The following is a 27,700-nucleotide window of genomic DNA, read 5'->3' on the forward strand; positions in this document are numbered from 1 at the left end:
GAAGTGGGGTGGGGTGGGGTGTTATCAGTATGCTGATGACACCAAAATATATTTCTCCATGCTTTCAAAACAGTTTCAGCTAAGGATAACGTGTCTCCTCTGAATGAGTGCCAGAAGGAAGTGATGGGCTGGATGAGAAAAAACAAACTGAAACTGAATCCAGACAAAACAGAGCTACTTGCCATCAAGGGTCCTCATCTGGGGATGGAGGTGTGTCAACCAGTTCTGGATGGGGTTACATTCCCCCTGAAATACTGTGTTTACAGCTTGGGAGTGCTCAGTTCCTCCTAATGTCAGTCCAAGCACGACGGTCAGGAGTACTTACTATCAGCTCCGGCTGATACACCAACTGTGTCCCTTCCTAGATTTGGAGGACCTTAAGATGATAGTGCATGCACTGGTAATCTCAAGGTTGGACTTCTGCAATGCGCTTTACATTGGGCTATCTTTTTGTCCTTTAAGAGAGGAATATGGCAACCAGACTGGCTACGGGAACATCCAAGAGTGTACATATCACATGCATCCTAAAGTCAGTCCATGGCACTTATTGCATTTTCAAACAGGTATTGAAGAAAGTGGCTTAACTGTGCAGAAGATGGGGATGACCCAAGCCACAGAACATGGAAGCAAATTAAGGGTTTTCTTTGTAGTTTTGTAGCTCTGAACTGCATTAAATGGGGCCTTGAAATAGTTGTGTGCTTTCTCTTGTCTGCAACGAAAATATCAGCAGAACAATCCTTTCTAAAAGAATTATTAATTGCCACCATAACTATTTGCTTGACTCTTGGCAATGGACGAAGGTACGTGGAATTCTCCATGCCATTAAATTATATATTATTTTCTCCTCAAATTAAAAGGGATTGCCTTTGGCCTCTCAACAAGGGTTCTCAGTGTCCTTTCCTATTTTAGTGAAGTAATCCCTATTTGATCCGCTTCAAAATGAGTGATAATTACATATTGTATAACAATTACTGAAGAAATTTGATATCAGTTCAGAATAGAAAGGTTACTTTGAAATTTTCTGGAGTGGGTCAACCATGCATCTGTTGCTTTTCATTCTAGGTATGTTTATAAATAGTAAATACATACTGTTTGTGTCTGTGTTGCTTATATGCCCGTTTGTGTGTGTGTGTGTGTGTATAGTTTGTATTGTTTATATTATTATTAGCCACAGAAAGGTATTTAGGGCCTACTATAAAGCATTCAGTTTGTGATTTGATATGACTCCTTGGGCCCTTCCACGCAGCCATATAATTCAGAATAACAAGGGAGAAAATCCCATAATATCTGCTTTGAACTGGGTTATCCGAGTCCACACTGCCATATATTCCAGTTCAAAGCAGAAAATGTGGGATTATATTAAACTGTGTAGAAGGGGCCCTAGTAACCACATACATCTGGGCTGAAGGGTGCATCCATACTATAGAATTAACACAGTTTGACACCACTTTCGTTGCCATGACTCAGTGCTATGGCATCCTGGAGGTTTTTGAAACCCCTTCTGCATCTCTGTATAAAATCCACATTGAACTGGATTATATGGCGCCGTGGATTTGGATAATCCAGTTGAAAGCAGATATTGTAGATTATCTGTCTTGATATTCTGGGGGCCCGTCCACACTACCTCTTATCCCAGGATCTGATCCCAGATTATCTGCTTTAAACTGGAATATATGAGTTCCCACTGCCAGATAACCTGGGATAAACAGATTATCCCAGGATCTGAATCCAGATTATCTGTTTATCCCAGGGTATCTGGGAGTGGGGACTCATATATTCCAGTTTAAAGCAGATAACCCAGTGTGTAAAGGCCTTGAGTTATATGGCTGTGTGGAAGCGCTTTAGGGCCCTTCCATGCAGCCCTATATGCCAGAATATCAGGGAAGAAAATCCTACATTATCTGAATGTGGACTCAGATAACCCAGTTCAAAGCAGATATTGTTGGATTTTCTGCCTTCATATTCTGAGATATAGGGCTGTGTGGAAGGGCCCTAAAGCGCTTCCCCACAGCCATATAACCCAGGGCCCTTCCACACTGGGATATAGGGCTGTGTGGAAGGGCCCTTAGAGCAGTGTTTTACAAACCCTGGCCCTACAAGTGGTTTCGGACTTCAACTCCCAGAAGCTTCAGCCAGAGTGGCTAACGGTCGGGAATTCTGGGAAATGAAGTCCTAAATCTCTGATGGAGCAAAGTGAGGGAATCAGCAAACTACAAAGCCCAGATTATTATAGGATGCCGGCAAGGAAAACCCTAGTGCGCTAAGAGTGTTATTGCGAAAAGATTTAAATTGGAGGAGGGTCCCCAATCCCTAATCTTCCTTTTCCTTTGAACAAGAAACGTGTGCCAGTATCAAAGATGGCCGAAAGAAGAGCGTCGAGATAAGGAACGGGAAAGGCGTACTTCCGCCCGGATGGCAGTCACATGATTGCCTCTCTTGCAGCAGCAGCAGCAGCTCCACTCTCTTTCTGGAGCGAAGGAAGCCTGGGGCGCCGGCTGGGTTTACAATCCCTGAAGGAAGGGTGAGATGCAGATTCCTGGGCTTGGAGATGGAGACGAAGGAGAAGGAGGAGCAGAGGAGGAGGAGGAAGACCGCACCCCACTCCTATTGCGGGGATCACCGTTCATTGCCAAGGCGGGTGAGGAGATCCATCCCCAGCATTGCTTACGAGGGAGGGAAGGGGGAGATCCATCCATCCAGTTTGGAGAAGCACCAGCCCTCTTTGGCAGGGAAGGCTAAAGGCCTTAGATCCATGATTCCACAGCATTGAGCCAGGGTAGTTAAAGTGGTGTCAAACTGCATTATATCTACAGTGCAGATGCACCCCTGGCCCCCTGTGCCTGCAGATTTCCTCCCTCTACGTTGAGTGTGTTTAACTTGGGATGCAATGGGATCTTGAAGCACAGTGGTTCCCAAACTTCAGCCCTCTAGGTGTTTTGGTCTCCAACTCCCAGAAGCCCCAGTCAGTTTGGGCAACAGTCAGGAATCCTGTGAGCTGAAGTCCAAGAGTGTGAGTACACCAAGCTTGGACAAACTTTGGCCCTCCAGGTGTTTTGGACTTCAGCTCCCACAATTCCTTACAGCTGTAGATCTACACCTGTGGTTCCTAACCTTTTTTTTGACCAGGGACCACTCTCCAACATTAGTACCAAAAGGGTTACAAATTGGTTTTTGGTCAACTTTAGTTTCGGTTTGGTTATTTGGGGTGCTGATTCAGAAAATTGCATTGGCTAGACCACATCAGCTCTAGTTTCAGATACAGAACATATGCCATCTAGTAGTTGCCATCTGCTCACCCACAGAAAACCATATTTAATAATCTAGAGCTTAGTTTGGTTATTTGGGGTGCTGATTCAGAAAATTGCATTGGATAGACCACATCAGCTCTGTTCTGATACAGAACATATGCTACCCAGTAGTCACCATCTGCTCACCCACAGAAAACCATATTTAATATTCCAGAGCTGATGTGGTAGTAGTAATCTTTCATGGGTGGGCAGCCTCTCCCCTCCCAACATCCACATTGCTTCAGCACTATAAGAGGATTTTGCGAAACCAGTCACTCATGTTGCCTCATGGTTTCAAGGCAAAGGTGTAGTAACGGTGAGACCGAGGACCATATTTTTGTTCTTGGGGACCACTGGTGGTGCACGGATCACAATTTAGGAACCACTGGTCTACACTGCAGAATGAAAGCAGTTTGACACCACTTTAGCTGCCATGGCTCAATGGTACGAAATCCTGGGAGTTGCGGATTCCTGAAAACCTAGCCTTCTGGGCCCAGGAGTGATGCTTTCCCACCAAACTACAAATCCCAGAATCCCATAGCATTGTGCTATGGTAATTTGAATTATGTCAAGCTGCATTTATTCTACGCTGTAGATCAGGCCAATAGGCTGTTAGGGATTGTGGGAGTTGGAGTCCCAAACACCTGGAGGGCCAAAGTTTGCTCGTGCCTGCTGTAGATCAACCCCAAAACACCAAGAGGACTGAAAGTTGGAGCTTGTTGTTTGCAGCTTTGAGACTAACAGAGAAACTGGGTAAAGTTTATGTAGACTTTAGCTGGCTTCTCAGATACATGGTTTAAATCTTGTTGATTTGCAAAAGCTGATTCCGCCAATCAGTCTCAAAGGTACATCAAGATCCCTTTGCACTTGGATGCTTCCTCAGCAGTATGATTCTCAGTGAGTTATTTGGGAAATCGGTGTACGTAGGGTCCCATAAAATGATTTTTAGAGACATCTCTGGCAGTAAATGCAACAAATACACACTTCTTGAAGCATATCTTTTTCATGGACAACCACCAACTTTATCAAAGATGCAAGAGGATCGGCTCAGCCATAGAGATAAGAAGGAAGACTGACCAGAGGAGCCAAAAGGCTATATAGTTCTAGCAATATGTATGGCATTTATTGATCACCTCTCAGCCCGCCTAGACCCCTGAGGTGGTGTATGTTGTTTTACAGCCCTTTTCATACATTCAGTGAGCAACTAAAAACCAAATTATGCACTCAAAGTAACACTAAATGTTTTTAAAGGAGTGTCATCAAGACATTTATCTTATCTGTTGTCATCTATTCGTTCAGTCGCTTCCGACTCTTTGTGACCTTATCTTATCTAGACCCAATCAACTATTGTGTGTGCTTACACAACCACTGTGCAGAAACTTAACCATTGCGTAAGTTAGTTTTGCAGATCATACAACTGTATCTTTCCTTTTTAATGCCATTTCTTTTGTTTTACTTCATTGCTATTGTCTCTGTGCCAACTAAGAATAACCACTGAGATAACCTATGTTGCCTTATAGTACACTATGTGTTCTTCCACTGTCGGCAGAAGTGCAGCAGATTTCCTACATTACTAGGAAAATGACATTTCCTCCTATGTTTCCATCCTGCTATGGCACATGGATCTCTGTGGGAGTGGCATCGTGGTTATCACAGTGATTAGAAAGATCTATTTGTATATATCACACTGTGTTATATTATTTTGAGACTAAACAGTTGTAAATTAGACTTTAAACTCAACACAAAGGCTATAGTGAACCTCTATGTGTTAACATGATTGGACCACAGTCTGACAAAAAAACAGAAACACCTCTGTCTGGAGAGTCGCATTCTTCCTGTTTTCAAGGGAAAGGGCAGACTTTTTCGAGTTTGTTGATGGACAAACCACAGCAAAGATGCTGTATGATAATGATAGGATGATCATGTTGGACAGTAAGTCTATAAAAGGTGAAGGAATGTCATCTAACAGTTGAGCGCTATGCGGTTTGCTTAGAAATCCCCTCTGATGTTAGGCCCAGAGGTTAAAGGCCTTGCATGTAGCATATCCTGTGTATGTTTTCCTATGAGCTATAGTCCTTGTTCCTAAAGGTCTTCAAAAAAGTTTATGTTCCAACAAATCTACATCTTTTTGTTGCTGGAAGATTGTCTCGGCAAGTGGGCATGGAAATAGTGTCCCATTGTGTTCTGGGCAAAATGTTTAAAAGAAGATGACTTTATGTTACAGATTTTCCAATTCCCTGTTTTATATTCCACGGAAATGTCAATCAAGACATACAATGCTCCAACATATTTCTCAGCATTGGGAAGTACGTTGGGAAGCTCTGGCTGACTGTAGCTTATTTGTTCTTAGATGCTCCCCAAAAGGCAGCATGTATGCTTGATAAAATAAATGATTTTTAAAAACACAGATATGAATTTAAAACAATATGCACATATATAATTGTTTCCATCCTGTTGGATGTGCGCACCTGTCCTGTTAGGCATCTTGTTGAGCTGGCTTAGGCCGTCATGTGTCCTGTGATTGGTCCCACATTTTAAAGCTCTTGTTTTACTCATAAAATACTATGTTGGATTGGTCACCAATGCAGTATATATTTAGGAATATTTGATGCTTTCAAACAATGGTCACTTGTGGAGCTCAGAGCCATATGGAATGGGCAGGATTCAAACAGCCATATGACCAGTTCTGACAGCTTAGCTTAGGTTTTTTCTTGCACACCAACTTTTTTTTTCTTTGACCACATAACTGGCTTATTTTGGAACTGAAAGGTTTCACATGTCAAGATCAGTCATGGCAAGGATTAGCTTTTTAAAAAAGAGTAAAAAAGAAAAAGCCAGCAAAGAGGTGTTTGGTTGCACTGCTGTAGTATTTCTAAGTCTAGTTTTAAGTAAGAGTAGAAGTTTTCAGTATTGGAAACTTGAAATTCATGAAATTCAGGATTCTGTGACCTAGAAATACACATTTATGCCACTTACTGTGTGTAAGGAAATGAAAATATTTGGTCTAACCAAATGTAATTTAATAGATGGAAACAATTCATTGTCAGATGAAGTACTCTTGGCTGGATCAAATATCTTCCTTCCACATGCAGAAGGACTCAAAAAAGGTTCCTCTACCTGATTTTGTTCCTAATCCTGTGTTTTCGCCTCTTTCCCACTCCACATTTCACTTCACTCATCAGAGTGTCTTGTGCCTCTTTGAAACCTTTGCCATGCAAAGAAGGAGCTGATGAAGTCCCTTTCTATCAATCAAGTTTCACATTCCTAAATCCTAATCCAAACACAAACCAGTGAAAAAGAATTATCTCAAAAACATTAGCAATTGTTTAATTAGGAAAGAAATAGACAGCTCCAAATAATTAAAAATTCTGGGTTACTATGAGTTTTCTGAAAAAACTCATTAGCCAATTCTTTGTCCTAAATGACTGTCTTAAACACAGAAACATTGTACTGTGTGGATATTTGGGTATATCTCTGCTTAGCCGTGAAAATCTCGGGGAAGTCTTGGATTAGTTGCTGTCATTTGGCCTCTCCCCACCTCAGAAGGTTGTTAATGTAAAGAATAATTGTTGCCGGTTGTAAGCCACCCTGAGTCCCCCCTCGGGGGTTGAGAAGGACGTGATATAAATGTTGGAAATAAATAAATAATAAACTACGACAGCTTCTAGGGATGCAGTTCGAGGAAAACCAGGAGAAATGTCTCATTATACTAAATGGAATGCCAAAGCTAGTATCCACATTGCAAAGATATACAATCAACCCTCCACTTTCACTGAGGGTAGGGCACAGGGTCACAATGAAAAGCAAATAACAAATTGCTATTTTTTAAAATCTGAGAGAACACTTCTCAAGGAATTCCTAGGTCTTCCATCATAACTCTGGTCAACCTCTACTGGAAGCTAACCATACAATTGCATTGAAGGACCTAGAGATTCTTCAAGAGGTGAAAACTATGGCTCTCATCAAATCCTTCCACCTCAGCCAAAGATACAGTCAGCCCTCCACATTCACTGAGGTTAGGGACACAGGACTCCCATGAAAGTGAATAACTCTGAATAAAGACATTTCTATTCTTTTACCTGAAAAACAAAACAAAATACACCCTTGGAAGTTCTACATCTTCCAGCAACCTCTACTGGAAGAGGTTGCTGGAAGTTAATTGGAAGCCAGTCATAGAATCATATTGGAGACCTAGAAATTGCTAGAAACGTCTTCCCTGTGGAAATCTCTAGGTCTTCCAGCATAACTGGATGAAGTTGCCCATTGAGACACTAGAGGACCTAGGGATTCTTAGAGGGAACATTTTGATCATTCACAGATTCAGTCAATTCTGTGAATAATCAAATCTGCAAAAATCAAAACTGCAAATGTGGAAGGACAACTGTATAACTAAGCTGGTTCTTTTACCTGGCCATCTCCTGTAAAAGACCTGTGGAAAGACGCTTAACAAGTATGCTGTCTCCTGAGAGACCAGTGCTCTGAGGTCATTTTGAAAAAAACTTCCAAGTCACTTTGTAGATGAGCCAGAATGTATTTTGGATCCAGGTCCAGTACTCTGTGTCCTTCAGATTATGTTGAATTCCAATTTTACTTCAAAGAGTTTAATCTTCTGGCTAAGACAAATGGGACATTGAACTCCAATGGTATCTATAAGAGCCACAGGCTCTCCAATCTTACTCCAACAGATCAGGTTTAGACAGTCATATCAGAACATCAGCATCTTCACCGCAAATACTTGGAGTGTTACAACATGTCTTGTTCACAGAGGTCTTGTTCTTCCTTCCCTAAGAGAAGATGTACCTAATAATAAGTCTTAAAAGTGTTCAAAAGTCCTGAAATACCCATCTAGCTCTAATATGATTCAATGGCTGATATGGACCAAGCTCTCCAACTCCCCCAGGCGTATGATCCCCAACTTTCAGAGCAAGGCTTGGAAATATTAATGTTTATGGACTACCACCTGCAGAATCCCTCAGACAGCATGATCACTGGGTTTGAGGAGTTGTGGGAGTTGTATTGTACCCCCCCCCCCCCTTGGATAACTTTTCCATGCTCCGATTAAAAGGCAAAACTGTTGGCAACCAGGTATAATAGTACAGGTCAGAGAGAAGCGATATTGAATAGCAGTGTGATGAATTTTGATGTGTTCTTGAATCATTGGTTTTTATAGAGCTGTTCCCAATTAACAAATATATTGTACTTTTTTTAATACAAGTGCATATAAAATACAAATACAAAATAACATAAAAATGATACTACATGTCACAAACAAGATCTCAAGAAGGATTTTTATTTATATATTAAAATATTTTAACCTAACTTTTGGCTTAGGCAAGTGCCTTAACTCAAGAGTACAAATATCAATGAATGGACGTTCAGATACTTAGCCAAACTGGCAACGTAAACTGTCTTGAAAATCTTAAAATAGAAGAATAAACCCCATATTAAAAATAATTAAAATCTAAATGGAATCAAAATGTCTTTGCTACTTAGGAGAAAGATACAAAGAGAGGTAGTAAAACCATGGAAGGGATTTCCGGTTCCATTCTGATAAGCCTTTTAGTGTTGGCTTTTAACCTAGACATAAAATGCGATTTAGAATAAATGTTATACTGTAGTCATTTTTCCCTTCTTATTTCATGTAATTTAATTAGAACTTTTATGGACGATTAACTAAACTCATTACATCTTCTCTAGTATCGTCACTATCCGTGTACAAAATGAATATCTCTTATTCTGTGAAATCATGTGTGCTATAACACTTGAATGTGTTACCAAAAAGAGAGGGAATCTGTGTTAGGAGCGTATCCATTTAGATTCATAATGCCATTTAGATTTGAGCAAATGTAAATTTATCAACTAAAACGCAAAACAGTAAATTGGTTCATCCGGTCACATATACTCACATATAAGTCTAGAAATTGCAGTTAAAAATACCAACCTGAAACAACTTGGGTTGACTTATCCATGAGCCAATGTAAGTACTGTAACTTAACTCCTATCACAAAAAGTACTATCCCCCTTTTCTGCCTAGAGTGACAAAAGGCAATAGCTTAGTTCATCGTGGAAAAACCCAAAAGAGACACTGATTCCCTTCAACTCTCTTTGCCATGGTTCTGGCCTTTTTGAATGCCTTGGAGGAGAAATGATGGAGGTGACCAGAGGCAACTGGCCTCCTGAGATAACTTTGGTACTAATGACCCTTGACTTATCCATAAATCGTATCAAAATCCATAATTTTAATCCCAAAACCTGCCCTGATTTATACATGACTAGCAGTCCCCTGCTACCCGTTGCTGCGGCCCAGTCTGATCTGGAAAATAAAGTAATGAGAAAGTGTTTGTTTCTAATATATGTAATTTCTTTATGCTTGTGAGTAAACAGTATTTCTTGTTGGGTTTTTTTTTGTCAGTGTTGATGTAGAGATTGTCTGTTTGCCTACTCTGGAACATGCAACATATAGTCCTTCTTTAGGGGTCCCTTTTAATTATATGATACTATATCTGTCATCTACGTGTGTGTGTGTGTGTGTGTGTGTGAATCATATATATCTATGGCTGGATAGCTCGTTGTCAGAAGGCCATTGTTTACGTTTTCTTGCCCTGGTGAAGGGAGTTGAGCTGAATGGCCTGGGGGTTGGAACGCGGGGGGGGGGGGGGGGGGTCACGACAAGGTGTCAGAAGGGTTGCCAAAGTATCTCCCCCCCCCATCCCATCACCTTTCCTCCCTCTTTCCACTTCATCCTCCTCACTTTCCTACTTTACCCTGCAGAAACCTATTGTTCCTACCCTTTTAATGTAAATATCAAGAAAACAATAAAAATAATTTTTTTAAAAAGGTTGCCAAAGACCACAAGAAAACACAGTATTTTCTGTTGGTCATGGGGGCTCTGTTTGGGAAGTTTGACCCAATTCTATCGTCAGTGGGGGTTCAGAATGCTCTTTGATTGTAGGAGAACTATCAATCCCAAATTGTTGTATTAAGTATTCATGCCAAGTTTGGTTCAGATCCATCTTTGTTTGAGTCCACAGTGCTCTCTGGATCTAGGTAAACTGCAACTCCAAAACTCAAGTTCACTGCCCATCAAACCCTTGTAGTATTTTCTGTTGGTTATGGGAGTCCTGTGTGCCAAGTTTCGTTCAATTCAATTGTTGGTGTTCAGAATGCTCTTTGATTTTATAAACTACAATTCCCAAATGACAAAATTGGTTTTTAGAGTGATGGTCACTCCTTGGGTTAGCAGGTGTCTTTGGCAAAATTTGGTGGCAATTAGTCTAGGCAATTAGTCGTTATGATGTCACTCAAAACGAACAGAGCATATATATAGATATAGATATATATAGACTAGCCATCTCCTGCCATGCGTTGCTGTGGCCCAGTCTGTGTATGTATGTTTTGTGTGTATATATAGGTGTATATGTGTGTGTATATATTTGTGTATATATGTGGTTTTGTGCATGCATTGTAATGTATTCTTTATTTTTTGGCTTTTTAAGTCTCATCCGGTGTGTTTTTCAGTGTTTTATAAGTGGTGATCACTTGTTGGCCTGGTAGGTGTATTGTGTCCAAATTTGGTGTCAATTCGCCTAGTGGTTTTTGAGTTATGTTAATCCCACAAACAAACATTACATTTTTATTTATATAGATTTATCAAACAAGACAATTCTTATCCCTTTCATATTGCTTACTATGCCTATTTTATTTGGTACCAAAGTTCACAGTGGAAAATGTAAAAATATGTTTCTTCTTTGGTTGTCTCTATGACATAAAGCTTGTGCAATTGCACAAAAATCAGCTTAGCAATGTGCCTTTTTCATAGGACAATTTATTGTATTGAGAATAGCCAAATGAGCAAACAACACAAAGCAATGATTAGGAAAGCTTTGGTCTGCTATTTTTTTATCGTGTCAGTATCAACCAGACAATTGTATTACATTTTTAACAAATTTTTAACAAACAGACAAAACAGAGTTTGCAAGCTTGGTAGTTGATTAAATGTCCTTTGACCAGTATCTGGCCACTTGGAGTGCCTCTGGTGTTTCCGCAAGGAGGTCCTCCATTGTGCATGTGGCGGGGCTCAGGTTGCATTGCAGCAGGTGGTCTGTGGTTTGCTCTTCCCCACACTCGCATGCTGAGGATTCCACCCTGTAGCCCCATTTCTTGAGATTGGCTCTGCATCTTGTGGTGCCAGAGCGCAGTCTGTTCAGCGCCTTCCAAGTCGCCCAGTCTTCTGTGCGCCCAGGGGAGAGTCTCTCATTTGGTATCAGCCGTTGATTGAGATTCTGGGTTTGAGCCTCCCACTTTTGGACTCTTGCTTGCTGAGGTGTTCCAACGAGTGTCTCTGTAGATCTTCGGAAACTATTTCTTGATCTACGTTATTGACGTGCTGACTGATATCCAAACAGGGGATGAGCTGGAGATGTCTCTGCCTTGGTCCTTTCACTATTGGCTGCTACTTCCCGGCGGATGTCAGGTGGTGCAATACTGGCTAAACAGTGTAATTTCTCCAGTAGTGTAGGGCGCAGACACCCCGCGATAATGCGGCATGTCTCATTAAGTGCCACATCCACTGTTTTAGCATGGTGAGATGTGTTTCACACTGGGCATGTATACTCAGCAGCAGAGTAGCATAGCGCAAGGGCAGATGTCTTCACTGTGTCTGGTTGTGATCCCCAGGATGTGCCAGTCAGCTTTCGTATGATATTGTTTCTAGCACCCACTTTTTGCTTGATGTTCAGGCAGTGCTTCTTGTAGGTAAGAGCACGGTCCAGAGTGACTCCCAGGTATTTGGGTGCGCTGCAATGCTCCAGTGGGATTCCTTCCCAGGTGATCTTCAGAGCTCGGGATGCTTGTCTGTTCTTGAGATGAAAAGCACATGTCTGCGTTTTAGATGGATTAGGGATCAGCTGGTTTTCCCTGTAGTGGGCAGTAAGGGCACCTAGAGCCTCGGAGAGCTTCTGTTCAACCATCTCAAAGCTCCCTGCTTGAGCAGTAATGGCATGATCATCAGCATAGATGAAGCTCTCTGTCCCTTCTTGCAGTGGCTGGTCATTTGTGTAAATGTTGAACATTGATGGAGCAAGCATGCTCCCCTTTGGTCTGCTACGTGTTTTAGATGTGAACTCCCATACAACTTAAATCATTGATCAGGCTGGCTAGAATTCTGGGAGTTGAAATCCAAAATATTTGGAGATGGATCTGATGAGAAGCATTTAATGCAGTTATTATAATAACACGTATGGTTAAGTAGGAAATCCCATGGAGAGATGAATAAAAGCAATGGATTCTCCTTAGTTTTCCTTAATCTGTCTTTATGGTAGGCAGGGCAAAGTGTTATTTCCTGAAAGGAACATAGCGTGACCTGACAGCCAGGAGGTTTGGGGTGGATAAAGGAAAGTTGCGTAACAGGATATTCCACATCGAACAACAGCAGAGGTGGATCCGGAAGAAAGGCCAAAGAAGAGATTGATAAAAGACACAGTTGGATTCTTATTCTGCCTCTGATGAACAGTAACTGACTATGGAAGGGGCTGTCATAGATAATTTAATGTCTTTTACTAGAACACCAAGGTCTTAAACCTACCACGTCTGTTTTAGACCTCACTTCATTTAAAAGAACTACATCCAGAGCAGCTTCCTCAAATGGATAATATTTCAGCAACTTTCCATCTGTTTTGTTGATCCAGCAGAACCGTTACTAGGAGATTAGGAAACATGTCTTCAAAGACTAGGTTGATTGTAGAAGATCCTGGTGGTGTTAACGGTAAAGAACTAAATGTTCGTGTTGTTTTGTGGACTGTGAAATCAATGATGTGTTTATTATGTGGGTTCTTTTTTTTTTTTTTTTTTTGGGAAAGGATTCAGTGTTTGAGTGATGCAAAATGCTGTCCAAAATGTAATTGTCATAAAAAAAATAAACAAATGAGAGCTTTTCTAATATATACATATTTATATTTAAAGTAAAAGGATCCGTAAGCACAATGTAGCTTATTTGCACAGTGCAGGCTAGTTTGTAATGGCTCAGGAAAAAATGACTTACAATCTTCAACACAGATCCTGAAATAGATGGATACATAAACAAATTCTGAAGTCAGGAATAAAGGTTGAGAGCCGCCTCCTCCTCCTATGTGTCAACTCTGGAGTAAATGCCTTACTTTGTATTAAACCAGAGTTCACCCATTATATCTGAAAATGCAACTTTCTCTTAATGTCAGTTAATAAACCAGAAAAACAAGCTGCAATTAGATAGAAAAACAACATTTACTAACTCAAGCTTATTTATTTATTTATTTATCGTGTCAGAAGTGAATTGAGAATACAGTTATAATATATTTAAAAACCAGAAACAACGTTTAAACCTCTGAGGATGCTTGCCATAGATGCAGGCGAAACGTCAGGAGAAAAATTGCCTCCAGAACATGGCTGTATAGCCCGGAAAAACCTACAACAACCCAATGGTTCCGGCCATGAAAGCCTTCGACAAAGTTTAAATATTTGGCATTATGCTAAATTTCCATTGACCAGAAGCTGGCCACTTGGGGTGCCTCTGGTGTTGTTGTAAGAAGGTCCTCCATTGTGCATGTGGCGGGGCTCAGACTGCATTGTAGTAGGTGGTCTGTGATTTGCTCTTCTCCACACTCGCATGTCATGGACTCCACTTTGTAGCCTCATTTCTTAAGGTTGGTTGTGCATCTCGTGGTGCCAGAGCGCAGTCTGTTCAGTGGCTTCCAAGTCACCCAATCTTCTGTGTGCCCAGGAGGGGGTTTCTCACCCTGTCTCAGCCACTGATGGAGGTTCTGGGTTTTAGCCTGCCACTTTTGGACTCTTGCTTGCTGAGGTGTTCCTGCAAGTATCTCTGTAGATCTTAGAAAGCTATTTCTTGATTTAAGATACAGCGTGCTGGCTGGTATCCGAACAGAGGATGGGTCGGAGATGTCATTTCCTTGGTCCTTTCATTATTGGCTGCTACTTCCTGGTGGATGTCAGGTGGTACGATACCAGCTAAACAGTATAATTTCTCCAGTTGTGTAGGGCGTATTTCATTAACAGTCTCATTAACAGCCACATCCACTGTTTTAGCGTGGTGAGATGTATTCCACACTGGGCATGCATATTAAGCAGCAAAGTGCAAGGACAAATGTCTTCACTGTGTCTGGTTGTGATCCCCAGGTTGTACCAGTCAGCTTTCATATGATATTATTTCTAGCACCCACTTTTTGCTTGATAGTCAGGCAGTGCTTCTTGTAGGTCAGAGCACGGTCCAGGGTAATTTCTGGGTATTTTGGTGTGCTGCAATGCATGCTCCAGTGGGATTCCTTCCCTGGTGATCCTCAGAGCTCAAGATACTTGTCTGTTGTTAAGTTGAAAACCACATGTCTGTGTTTTAGATGGATTAGGAATCAGCTGGTTTTCCCTGTAATATGCAGTAAGAGCATCTAACGTTTCAGAGAACTTCGTTTCAACCATTTCAAAGTTCCCTGTTTGAGCTGTGGTGGCACGATCATCAACATAGATGAAACTCTCAGTCCCTTCTGGCAGTGGCCGATCATTTGTGTAAACGTTGAACATTGATGGAGCAAACATGCTCCCCTGAGGCAGAGCATTCTTCTGTTTCCACCATCTGCTTCTCTGACCTGGAACTCCGCAAAGAAGCTCCTATTGTGTAGCAGATTTCTTATGAAGGGGTGAGGTGGTAATCTTTGCGATAATTTTTTTTTCTCAGGAGAAGATGGGTTGTGTATTTCAGGCTATGTTGTATCTATTTCAGTCTATCAATCATTTAAAAGCTGTTTTCCCTTTTATTCTGCTTGAAAGAGTTAAAAAGCAAAGAAAAGATTATATAAGGATGGGGTCTCCTACTTGTGAATGAGGCCCCTTCTACACAGCAGTTTAAAATCCAGATTATTTCACATGAACAGGATTATCTGGCAGTGTAGATTTATATGATCCAGTTCAAAGAAGATAATTTGGATTATCTTCTTGGTAATCTGGATTATATGGCAGTATAGAAGGAACCTCAGTCTCTAAGGAATGGTCTGTATCTTGTCCTTCTATCCAAAGGAGTCATCTGTCCATAAAAGATGGTGATTATTTCTTCTTCATTGCAATGTAATAGTCCGCAAAGGGACAGGGGAGACAAAACAGATAATGCAGGATACTATTAATTTCATCCCTTTCCTTGTAAGGAATATAAATCATTGAATTCTTTGGACTTATTTGTGAATAGATGCGTTTCAGATTTTCTTGTAAAATATTTGATTAGCCTTTGCCATGAGCTCATGTTGACGTCGTGGAGTTGTTTTCTTGCTCTGAACATGTCTGCTTGCTCTTTGTGTGGACACGTTACTTTGGGATCTCATCTCTTTGTGACGTGATTATTGACTCAGAGCATAATTTCTTATGCCTGCTTGCTTTTTACAGTATTTAAAACACAGCCTGAGTAGCTTCCTCCCCTTCTAAAGTCTAGTCTGCGAAAATAATTTTGATCTTGTTAGTGCAGAACAAAGAATTGTTGTGATGTAAATGGAAAATGCATTTCCTGCTAAAACGACTTATATCAGAGGTAATTGACTTCTTAATGTAGTTCATTATCTTAACAAGTCCCACGTCATCAAATTAGAACAATTTCTCTGAGAAAACTGAGTTTATAATACACATGATACAGTTTCTTCTTACATATTCAATTTAGGTGCTCCAACAATAATGCAGATTTTATTAACTTACTAGCCGTCCCCTGCCACGTGTCGCTGTGGCCCAGTCTGGTGATCTGGAAAATAAAGTAAGGAGAAAGTGTTGGTTTCTAATATATGTAGAGATTGTCTGGTTTGCCTACTCTGGAAAATACAACATATAATTGTCCTTCTTTAGGGGTCTCTTTTAAATTTATGATACTATATCTGTCATATACATGTGTGTGTGTGTGAGTGTGAGAGAGAAAGAGAGAGAGAGAGAGAGATTCATATATCTATATGTATGGCTGGATGTCTCTTTGTCAAGAGGGCTTTAATTATGTTTTCTTGCCCTGGTGAAGAGAGTTGGACTGGATGGCCTTAAGGCAGCATTTCTCAACCTGGGGGTCGGGACCCCTGGGGGAGTGAGGGGGTGTCAGAAGGGTTGCCAAAGACCACCAGAAAACACAGTATTTTTTGTTGGCCATGGGGGTTCTGTGTGAGAAGTTTGGCCCAATTCTATCATTGGTGGGGTTCAGAATTCCCTCTGATTGTAGGTGAACTATAAATGCCAGTAACCACAACTCCCAAATGTCTAGGTCTATTTCCTCCAAACTCTATCTGTGTTCATATTTGGGTATATGGAGTATTCGTGCCAAGTTTGATCTAGATCCTTCATTGTCTGAGTCCACAGTGTTCTCTGGATGTAGGTGAACTACAACTCCAAAACTCAAGATCAATGCCCACCAAACCCTTCTAGAGTTTTCTGTTGGTCATGGGAGTCGTGTGTGCCAAGTCTGGTTCAATTCCATCATTAGTGGAGTTCAGAATGCTCTTTGTAGGTGAACTATAAATCTCATCAACTACAACTCCCAAATGACAAAATCAATTTTTTTGGAGTTATGGTCACTCCTTGGGTTAGTAGGTATCTTGTGGCCAAATTTGGCGGCAATTCATCCAGCAGGTTTTGAGTTATGATGTCACTCAAAACGAACAGAGCAATTTTATATATATAGATGTCGCAGTGACCTGAATGTATGTAGTCAACTATTTTGTCCATCAGTGCAGAAATGTGGAACCAAAGGAAGATTCTTCCACAATAAATCCCTTGTGTTCCAATATCCTAAAGAGTTGTGGAGGAATTATTCTGCATAGAAAAATGTGAAGAATAGAACACTTTGGACTGTTCAAGCGTGTGTTTGTATGTGTATACGTGCCTCCAAGTTGTCTGTTGCATTTCAGAGGGTTTTATTAGACAGGGAACACTAAGAGATGGTTTTGCTAGTTCTTTCCCCTGAGATAAAGCCTACAGCACCTGGAATTTGTTGGTGGTCTACCACCAAAGTATTAACCAGGTCAGAACCTGCTTAGTGTCCAAGATCAGAGAGGATGTCATGCCTGGGGAAAATTTGTGAAAGATTCTAGCTAGTCTATAATCCTTTCCAAGGGAGCTTCCTGACCATTAGAGCCCTGTTTTTCCACTGAGAACACATAATGCAGTGGTTCTCAACCTATGGGTCCCAAGATGTTTGGGTCTTCAACTCCCTGAAATCCTAACAGCTGGTAAACTGACTAGTACATGGACTCAGTGTTCAGATCTCATGGTAAGTTAGACTTTGGACTTTGAGCCCTTGATCTCTCTCTCTCTCTCTCTCTCTCTTACACACACACACACACACACGATACCAGGCTTTGTGAGTGGCTATAAGGATTTGTTAGGGAGATGCTGTTAACCCTTTACAATGTGTGTCTCTTTTCTTTTAGCTCCAATATGCTGCTCTGCTCGTCTCGGTTTAGCCATCTGGGCCTTCTTTGGTTTCTTTCTCTTATATGCCCTCCGTGTGAATTTAAGTGTTGCCTTGGTGGACATGGTGGAATCAAATGCAAGCTTACCCAAAAATACATCTTCGACGTGCCCAGAGCATTCTGCAACTCCAGTTGTACTTCGTAACACGACGGTAAGTCTACCAGATTTATTTTCAAAAAATGAGCTGTAACTATTTATATCTATTGGAATAAATAAGCAAATCAAACACATTATCCAGAAGATGTTGCTGATAAACTTGAAGGGAACAAGAGGGAGGGTGAATCCCAAGACAGGATTTCTTCAGTGATGCTGTTTTCTCTATGATCGTCTTTCATTCTTCCTGTATTCATCACACACTGGTTCCTTTCTAATGTGGTTGGACAACGGTGACCCTCCAGATGTTTTCAAACTACAACTCCTGGGATTCTTCAACATTGGTTACAGCAGCTCAGCCTACTGACAGGCCACAACACATTTTGACACTCCTTGGCTGTTTTAGACCTAGGAGAGATCTTTTTTTTAAAGAAAAATGACTTGTCATTTCCTATTCCTAAAACTGGCCTCATATGTGATTCTGGAGGGGAGTGAAAACAAAGTCAAATGCTCCCCTACCTTCTAGAGGGCTTTTTGGGGAGGTCAGATTTTTTGCAGGTAGTGTAGCTATCCGAATTCTCCTGGGAGTCTAATGGACCCCATTATCTCTCATAGCTGGCTTAATTCAGAAGGTAGTTTTGCAAACAGAGTGAAAACAATTAATGGGATAATGATTGCAATTGGGGATTATATATTCTTATGTGATTTCCAAAATATTGAGAACCTACACCAGAGGCTTAGCGCAGCTGGTAAATCACCAGCAACTATAAGATCTGTCAACCGAAAGGTTGCAAGTTCGAACCCCCGGATCAGCATAAGCTGCCAACTGACAGCTCTGCTCCCTGTTTACCTAAGCAGTCGAAAACGGCTTTAGCTGTAATTAGAGAAATTAGGTACCATTAAAAGCGGGGGAGGTGTTTTATGATGCCATAAAGAAAGAAGATCAGAAAATGCTGGGCGACCAAAAGAGGATGGAGTGACAGCACCCCCTGTGGCTGAACTCGAGACCAACCTTCCATGGCACCAAAACAGTTGGACATTGAGTTGAAACGACACACCTCCTTTCTGTTCTGTCTGTCTTTGTATTGTGTAAACAAAGTGGCATTGAATATTTGCTGTGTAGGTGTACTGTGATCCGCTCTGAGTCCCTTTCAGGGTGAGAAGGGCAGAATATAAATAAAGTTGTTGTTGTTGTTACACGTTTCATAAAACTGGGCATAGTTATTTATTGTCATGACATGCAAATGCATAAGTTGTAACCTGTTCTTCAGTTGAGAACAAATAACATAGTCATGCGTAGTTGGTGGGTGCAAGTATATGGTCCTTTGTTCTTATTTTTAATGACTCAGAATATTAAAATGAGACCTTTTGCCTCTCTCTTTTCCAGGGGAAAAAATATGCCTGGGATGCAGATACCCAAGGCTTGATCCTTGGTTCCTTCTTCTATGGCTACATCATTACTCAGATTCCTGGCGGGTATCTTGCCCGCCGGATTGGGGGGAAGCTGCTGCTGGGCTTCGGCATCCTCGGCACTGCCGTTTTCACTTTGTTTACGCCTGTAGCAGCAGACCTAGGAGTTGGATTCCTCATAGCAGTCAGAGCTTTGGAAGGCCTGGGTGAGGTAATCTCTTCTTTTCCCTTTTGCTGTTGTTGTTATGTGCCTTCACATTATTTCCAATGTACAGCCATCCAAAGGTGAACATATTTATTATTTATTTATTTTGCATATTTGTATCCCATCATTCTCACCCCCGAGGGGGGACTTGGGGCGGCTTACAACAGACAACCATTTGGTGCCATTAAACAGATTCATAAATAACAATTGCAATTAAAACAGTAATTTAAACATTAAATTTAAAATCATGCAAATTCAAATCATCATTGGATTTTCTTGTTAGAGTTTGTTCAGAGAGAGGTTGCCTTTGCTGAATTATATTTGCTTGTGTAATGTGTTTTCCATCCTACTTTTCTTCATTGGAGCTTGACATTCGCATGAGTTCCCACTGGAGCCCCCGTTACACTGCACAATAATAACACTATATTTCACTTTAACTACCATGGCAACATCCTATGGAATTCTGCAATTGGTAGATTAGGAATTCCCAGCCAGAGGACTCTTCTAGTGCCTGTGACCAAACTCCAAATGCAGCCATGGCAGCAGGTGGAATATGGTGCTATAGTGTTATGTGATGGACCTTGTGTCTCCAGAGCATGCCATGAAGAAATCATAAACATTGTTCAACAGAATGAAATGGCCTTGGATCTGGGAAGTGAGAGTTGCTTGGGCCATCTTTTTATGGCCACCCTGAAAATGAGAATAATAATATGGAATGTTATTGTTTATTAGAGAAAGCATATTGCAAAGACACATTGTAATTAGAAATGCTACATGAAAGGCTGTGTAAAGGGTTTGCTAGCCTTGAATGTGCTACTTAAGGAGAATGAAGGAGATGGGAAGTGAATGGGAAACCTGGCAGCTACTGAGCCCTAGGAGTGATGAAACACTGCCTCTGCATGGTCACCACCAAGCTTTGTGTATCCTATCGGAAAAAGGGATTGAAATAAAAAATGTCAGGGTAATCTAAATTCAGCACTAAGAATATATGAATTCTGTAATCTGTACACATTATGCAAATAAAGCATATTGGCATAATTTATTATTTCATAAAGCGTATTCTGTAGTATGTGGGTCTTTTTCCTATTTCTGCTAGTCATAATGGAAAGATGTTACTAGTTAGAGTCCAAGGAACTAAAGACCTATCACAAATTATTTTCAGACCTTCCCACCCACAAGAAAATGTCAGCAGATTTTGCCTACACATTATGAGTATGTATTCAAAAGAATTAGAATAATGATAATTACGATAACTGATGATGATGATGATGCATTTTCTTTCAAGCTGAATCCCACACCCAACAACACATTTGGTGCTTCTGCAAATTTGCAATATACATCTAGTCTTATACATAGCTCCCAGAGTTTAAGTGGAATAGTAAAGATAAAGGTAAAGGTTTCCCCCTGATATTAAGTCTAATCATGTCTTACTCTGGGAGGTGGTGCTCATCTCCATTTCTAAGCTGAAGAGCTGGCATTGTCCGTAGAAGCCTGCAAGGTCATGTGGTTGGCATGACTGCATGGAACACCGTTACCTTCCCTCAGAAGCGGTACCTAGTGATCTACTCACATTTTATTGTTTTTGAACTGCTAGGTTGGCAGAAGCTGGGGCTGACAGCAGGAGCTCACTCTGCTCCCCGGATTTGAACCGCCAACCTTTCAGTGAGCAAGTTCAGCAGTTCAGCGGTTTAACCTGCTGCACCACCAGGGGGCAGTGGAATAGTACACTATAAAATCACAACATAAAATGCAACATATCAAAAGCTGAATTTGTAACAGCACCCAACAACAGTCTCAGTGGACTAAAACAACCCAACTAAAACCAAAAATATTACAGAAATAAATAAAGCATGGGTCTAAATATCCTTCTTTGGACTGGGTCCTAGAATGAGATTTGTTTTGGGGTTTTTCTTTATTATAGTAAAATTGTTTTAAATTTTCATCATGTTGATCTTATATTGTATTACATCTGCATTTTTAAGTATGTTATTGCATCAAGTGTTGTATATGTGTTGTGGGTAGAGTATCCCGTATCAAGAATTCCAGACTTGTCAACATGGGTGACTTGAGTTAGTAACATTTTTGCTTTCTGGTGGTTTAGTGTACAGTACTCACAATTTGTCCCGTACACAAAATTATATAAAATGTATGTATAAAATTACTTTCAGACTATGTGTTCCACCCCCAAAATGTTGCATGATGTACATATGAACAAATACAGATGTCCCAAATAGCTGAAATCATCTGAAATTCCAAACGTGCTCCTAAACATTTTTGATAAAGAATATTCAACTTGGAAACATAAATAAAAGAGAGAACCCCAGACTACTTTGTCCTTGATACTCATCAACCTACTAATTGTTGCTAAAAGATTTCAGCCTTTGAAAGTGATCACAAAGTTCAGACAGCTTGATATGAGTGCAGGTAATATTTTGGGTAAGCCGCTCTTCAATTATTTATGGGTGTTATTTTTTGCAGGTTTAGCAGAAGCCAGATTTCTTTTACAGATTGTACCTGATTCTTGTCATTTAAATTCCAGATTAGGTGTTAGGTTTCCTGTGTCCTTTAGCAGTATGTTTTTTAATTGCCTTTTCTGATGAAGAGTGACGCCTCTTTCCTGCCACACTGCCTGACCTTCTTGGCAAATTGGCATGGAGCTATCCAAATTAAAGAAAATTCACGTCACTGTATTTTTGTTGCTGTTGCTTCGCTGAAACCAAAAGTTCAGCATAATTGCTTTGTCCACAAAGCATATTCAACTGAAGAATTGAGGCGGGCAAGAAATTAGTTCTGCTTACTTGCCCATGAGTTATGTCCACTTGTTGAGAAAATAGCTTCATGCTAATGCAACCCGTGTTTTCTCAGGCTTCGTGGACGTAAAAATGTTCACCTCAATAAATAAAAATTCATGGACCCTTGAAATAAATACTATGCTATAAATAAACATTGTTTTCCAGGGTGTCACCTTTCCTGCCATGCATGCAATGTGGTCCTCTTGGTCTCCTCCATTGGAACGCAGCAAACTTCTTAGTATTTCATATGCAGGTGAGAGACCATAAGCATTTCTACATCCAGCCAATGAAGATGCATCCTTAAACGTATGATTTTCCTCTCCGTACATAATGATTTTGTTACTGACTATAATTATGGTTCTCTGTATTTATGGCTTCTCATTGCCATTATCCCTCATTCGTAATCCATATTTGAAATTTGTGGCTACAAAGCTATGTATTACAAACATTAAAAAGAACATTTAATTTCTAGGTGCACAGCTAGGAACTGTTGTGTCTCTTCCATTGTCTGGCTTGATCTGTTTTTATATGGATTGGGTTTATGTATTCTACATATTTGGTAAGTGTTCACATTGTAAATGCAACTAAGTAAATCTTTTTCTAAAGCACTGTACAGCTCATTAATGAATGGATATTTTGTGTCCACAACCCAGTAGCTATCAATTTGGCGACATTGCCCTGTCTAAGTAATAGGTGTGCATGCTTATCAAGAAGTAAACCCAAAAGCTATAGTGTGAGTAGAAATAAAATCTGCAGTTAGGTCACATCAGAGTGCAATTAATGTGTTGTGCAGGTTAATTAAAATTTCCAGGATCAGGAAAAACTTGCATACTTTTTTTGCAATTTGACTGATTCTGGATGTGATCGATACAGATTTTCCACTGAGAGAATTCCTGCCAATGTGGAGGTCTTATCTCTCTTCCCCCCCCCCCCAAAAAAAACAACTTTTTTCATTCATTTTAATCATTTTCTTTTGAAATGTACTCGTCACATTTGTTTCTCTACTGATACCTACAGATATACAAATGTGTATGTGTAGCTAACACTTGATGTATGCTAACAAAACCTATTTTGAGTATTGTTTACATATAGCAGTTCGTACGCACAGGTTCAGGTTCGTTCTGATGAGATCCTGCAAATACTTGCATGTAGAAACGATAGGATGAGATGTGTTCTCCACTTCTTCCCCAAAACGATGCCCTCCAAATGTTTTGGACTACATTTGACATCATCCCCAGACAGCATAACTAATCAGTAAATATTATGGCAGTGTAAACTAAAACATCTGGAGGTCATCTGGTTGGGGAACATTGATTAAATCTTTATGAAGAGTAATTGGATGCAGCACATTTAGCACCCCCATATACCTCTGATTCTAGACCAGTGGTTCTCAACCTGTGGGTCCCCAGGTGTTTTGGCCTTCAACGCCCTATCAGTTGGTAAACTGGCTGGGATTTATGGGAGTTGTAGGCCAAAACACCTGGGGACCCACAGGTTGAGAACCACTGTGCTAGGATGTTAAATTTATAATCAATCTAGGTGTGGCCTGTTTATCAGTGTAAATAATGTAATAGCAAACCTTTCCTTTGGTTTAACCATAATCTCTTTTCCCGTTTGTCTTTTAAGGTGCCCTAGGTGTGCTGTGGTTCTTCTTTTGGATATTGATGGTTAGTGATACACCTGAAACACACAAAAGAATTTCTCATGCAGAAAAAGAATACATTCTCTCTTCTCTTACTGATCAGGTGTGTAGTTTTGGCAAATACTTTTTTTACTGCTGCTGAAAAAATATTATAATTGTTAAATTTGTAATATTAAAAGTACAAGGGAAATTATTGTGAAAAAATACATTTTCCATTAAATGTATATATGCATATTCATGTGAGAAGAAGGAGAAGGGAAAGAAAATCCCGAACAGCTGAATCTCTAAAGATTTGGAAGTTAAGAGTGATTATATCCTTAGAAAGCATTCCAAAATAATTTGTTCACATTAACATTGTAGAGTGGTTGTGATGGTGATTTTAGCAGCTGTTATTTATCATTTATTATTCCACTTACTGTTATCATTTCTTTAAAAAAAATGAATTAAAAATACAGGCTGGATAATACATAACTTTAAAGGGAAAAAAATTAAATTTTCATAATTTTTAGTTTTTATATTACTTTTGAATTGTAACTGACACTCATCTCCAGGTAACATATTAGTGACAATTGCATTAATTTTAGCTCTGCTAAAGGCCACGATTCAAAGAAATGTTTCCTTATTCACATTAATGTGAGTATACCCATTGTGAAAGATTAGGGTTAAAGATGGGCAAAATTTGTATGCAAGAGGCACAGGGCACAGTGCTTGGAGAGGAACTTGATAGAATGGCCTGTCCTTGATCCCTTCACCCAGTAGAAGGAATCTATTATTTTGTTTGAACTGGCCTTCCCATGATGCAGATTCACAAGAACATACTTTTCAAAATCTAAATTATTTAGAATTGAGAAACAGTAATCAAAAATTTCAGAATATCTTTGTGGATTGTCTATGGTGGGAGTGTGAAAAGATACAAAAAATCTGAAATCAAATTTTAAACCAGGTAGAATTACGTAGTAAAATAAAATTTGATATAAATATACAAATTTTGTTAATGGAGACATATGGTGCTAGAAGAATTAAGGACCAAGACCAAGAATTAATTATGGTGATTTTTAGAACAGCAAACACAGTAATAGCTTGGGGTTGGAAAGATAAAAAGAAATGGACACTTGAAAAATGGTATGAATATGTGTGGGACCAAATACAACTGTATATTATGGACATTATAAGAAGCAAAAATTATTGTCAGACAAACAGAAGAAAATTAAAGAAATTTGGACTCCATTTAACAGATGGTTACGGTTGTTAAACCAGATGATGAAAGCTGGAAGAAAAAATTGATAGAATGGAAAGAAGGCTCATGTAACTGGAAACAAAAGGATTATCAACAGGGAAGGGGGTAGGTGGGTATGGGGAGGGAGAAGGGAATGAAAAAGGGAAAAAAGCATGGTGATTATGGTTATGTATATTTTTTTTAATAAAAAGGTGGAAAAAGTTATTCTAAAAAAAGAAGAGGTAGGTATGAATGCAGAGTTGATACAGTGGGTCTGAGAGAAAGCTTTAATTTTGAGCGTATTTAATAAAACAATTTTGCATTTAGAATATTAAAAAAAGAATATCTTTGTAGATTTAATCTCTTCTCTTTAGCTTTCTAGCCAGAAATCTGTGCCTTGGAAAGCCATGTGGACATCCCTTCCACTCTGGGCTATTGTTGTAGCACATTTCTCTTACAACTGGACTTTCTACACCCTCCTTACCTTATTACCTACCTACATGAAGGAAATTCTGAGATTTGATGTGCAGGAGGTAAGATACCCTTTGTCTTTTAATTTTACACCTTTTAGTTTTCATAACACATATTACAAGGATAATAATTTACCCAACATCATTCAAGCAATTTGAGCCAAAGTTTGTGGCCAGAGGCTGATGCACTCACCCACCTTATTCTTCAGTAGTGTTCTGTTCAGTATTTGTTCTGGCAATGAAGCCCATAAATCTCTGGATGCTTTTGAATTCTGAAATTTTACTTTATTATCACTTTATTTTATGTGAAAGTAGATGAAAATGTTTTTCCCTCTTCTTTCTCATAATGCTGTAGTCACTCTTCTTTTTGTGCATGATAAAACAAATGGTTTTATAAGGCTTTGAGATTCAAAAAGTGCAGCTGATGGGAATGCATTTGTTGTTGGAGTTGAAACATGTAGAAAAATTTTCCCACACCACTAATCCTTTGCTTTGTGTATTCCTTTTTTCCAAAAAGAAATTGCTGAAACCTACTGGGAGCTTCCCTGAGGAATTTTCCTGCAGTGTGATCTGTACTTGATTTCCCAAGTTTTTTGCCACAAAGTACCATATTTCATTGCATAATAGTTGCCACCACATAATAGTAGAACCCGAATTTTGGGATGGTAAAATTGGTATTTTTGTGTTCCTCACAAAATAGTCACAGAACTGTTTCAGGGTGATTCCCCCTTCCTTCCATCTTCCAGTTTTATAGAACCATGAAATGAGGTTCCCAGGAGTTCTGCTCTTTCTTCATTCCTTCTTTCTCCAAAGAGCTCCATTTCAGATTTTATGAACTGCCTTGCCTTAGGAGAAAAAAAGAAGGAAAGGAGAATCTTCCCTTCCCCTTCCTTTCTCTGAAACACAGAAATTGAGCTATTTGTTTGAGGTTGGATCATCCCCCCTTCTCCTCCTCTTGTCTTGAAGGTAAGGCAGTTTAAAACACACATACACCCCGAAATCAGACATTCAAAGGTAGAGTTTTTCTTCACGTAATAGTCACACACACCCCTTTTCAGTTAAAAAAAAGGATAAAAAATGTGATTATTATGCAACAAAATAAGGTAATCATTTTGTTGCTCAGGGGTAAAATCCTTTTTTATTCATTTTTCTTTTTGTGTGCTTGTTCTGTGTATTATAGAACTCAGTTGTACCAAATGTGTGCACTTAGGCTCTTCTGCTTCCAAGATAATAATAAAAAAAGAATGGGAGCTCTTTCAGTTTTTCCGTCTATGATTTTGCTTTTAACCACTGTGGCAATTTCCTTTGGTAATGCACAATTTGCAGATTAGGAAGGAGCATTTAGACTAAACCAGAGAATTCCCCAATGTCTTTCTGTAGTACAAATCCCAAAACTCCTTAAGACACTGCAGGCATGGCAATTAAAGTGGAATAACACTAGAGTTCAAATCCACACTCAGCCTTGAAAATCCATTGGATGGTCTTGGGCAAGTCATACCCTCTCAGCCTCAGAGGAATGCAAAGGTGAATCTCCTTTGAGCTAATTCCCCCAAGAAAATCCTCAGAAATTACTTGAAGGCACATAGCCACAACACTATTCCTGTGTAGTGTGCAAGGTCCCCAGATGATCCCTTGTTTCTCCTGAAATATTGTGTTTCTGTGATTAGTAAGTAACTGGGCTCCTTTGTTATTAAGTACAGCTGATGTTTGGGAGAAACCTCATTTGGAAGTTCAAATATATTATTGTTGTTGTTGTTGCTTTTGTTCATTTTATAGTACAAAAATACCTATTACTGCAATAATGCAAAGACAAATGATTGTTTTAATCCCATTATAACTTGTTTCTGTCTTTTTATTGTCTCTTTCTTTGCAGAATGGATTTTTATCTGCACTCCCTTATTTTGGCTGCTGGGTTTGTATAATTTTCTCTGGCCAGTTTGCAGATTACCTACGAGAAAAACAAAACTTTTCTACCGTATGTGTGCGTAAAACATTTACTCTAATAGGTAAGGGAAGAAAGTTCTGGGTTGTTTTTCCCCACAACCTAATCTGTTGGGTCATGAGAACACATATGGTTTCTGTTCTCATTTATAGAGTGTCACTAACCATT

General features: G+C 39.8%; 1 protein-coding gene across 2 annotated transcripts in view; it reads left to right on the forward strand.

Annotated features, from left to right (window-relative positions):
- The first annotated feature begins 2,418 nt into the window (after window positions 1–2,418).
- Window positions 2,419–27,700, forward strand: part of SLC17A5 (solute carrier family 17 member 5) — a 34,274-nt gene continuing 8,992 nt past the window's right edge. The window contains exons 1-8 of one of the 2 annotated variants that reach the window (XM_060752915.2): window positions 2,419–2,638; window positions 17,720–17,913; window positions 19,243–19,476; window positions 22,428–22,515; window positions 22,735–22,821; window positions 23,889–24,007; window positions 25,495–25,653; window positions 27,464–27,596. In XM_060752915.2, the coding sequence (XP_060608898.2) occupies window positions 2,527–2,638; window positions 17,720–17,913; window positions 19,243–19,476; window positions 22,428–22,515; window positions 22,735–22,821; window positions 23,889–24,007; window positions 25,495–25,653; window positions 27,464–27,596 (1,126 nt within the window). In that variant the 5' untranslated portion in view covers window positions 2,419–2,526. Of the gene's footprint in view, window positions 2,639–12,745; window positions 13,051–17,719; window positions 17,914–19,242; window positions 19,477–22,427; window positions 22,516–22,734; window positions 22,822–23,888; window positions 24,008–25,494; window positions 25,654–27,463; window positions 27,597–27,700 lie in introns of those variants that run through there. The other variant, XM_060752916.2, reaches the window with a different exon arrangement.

The sequence above is a fragment of the Anolis sagrei genome, chromosome 1 (genome assembly GCF_037176765.1).
Source record: "Anolis sagrei isolate rAnoSag1 chromosome 1, rAnoSag1.mat, whole genome shotgun sequence".
NCBI lineage: Eukaryota > Metazoa > Chordata > Lepidosauria > Squamata > Dactyloidae > Anolis > Anolis sagrei.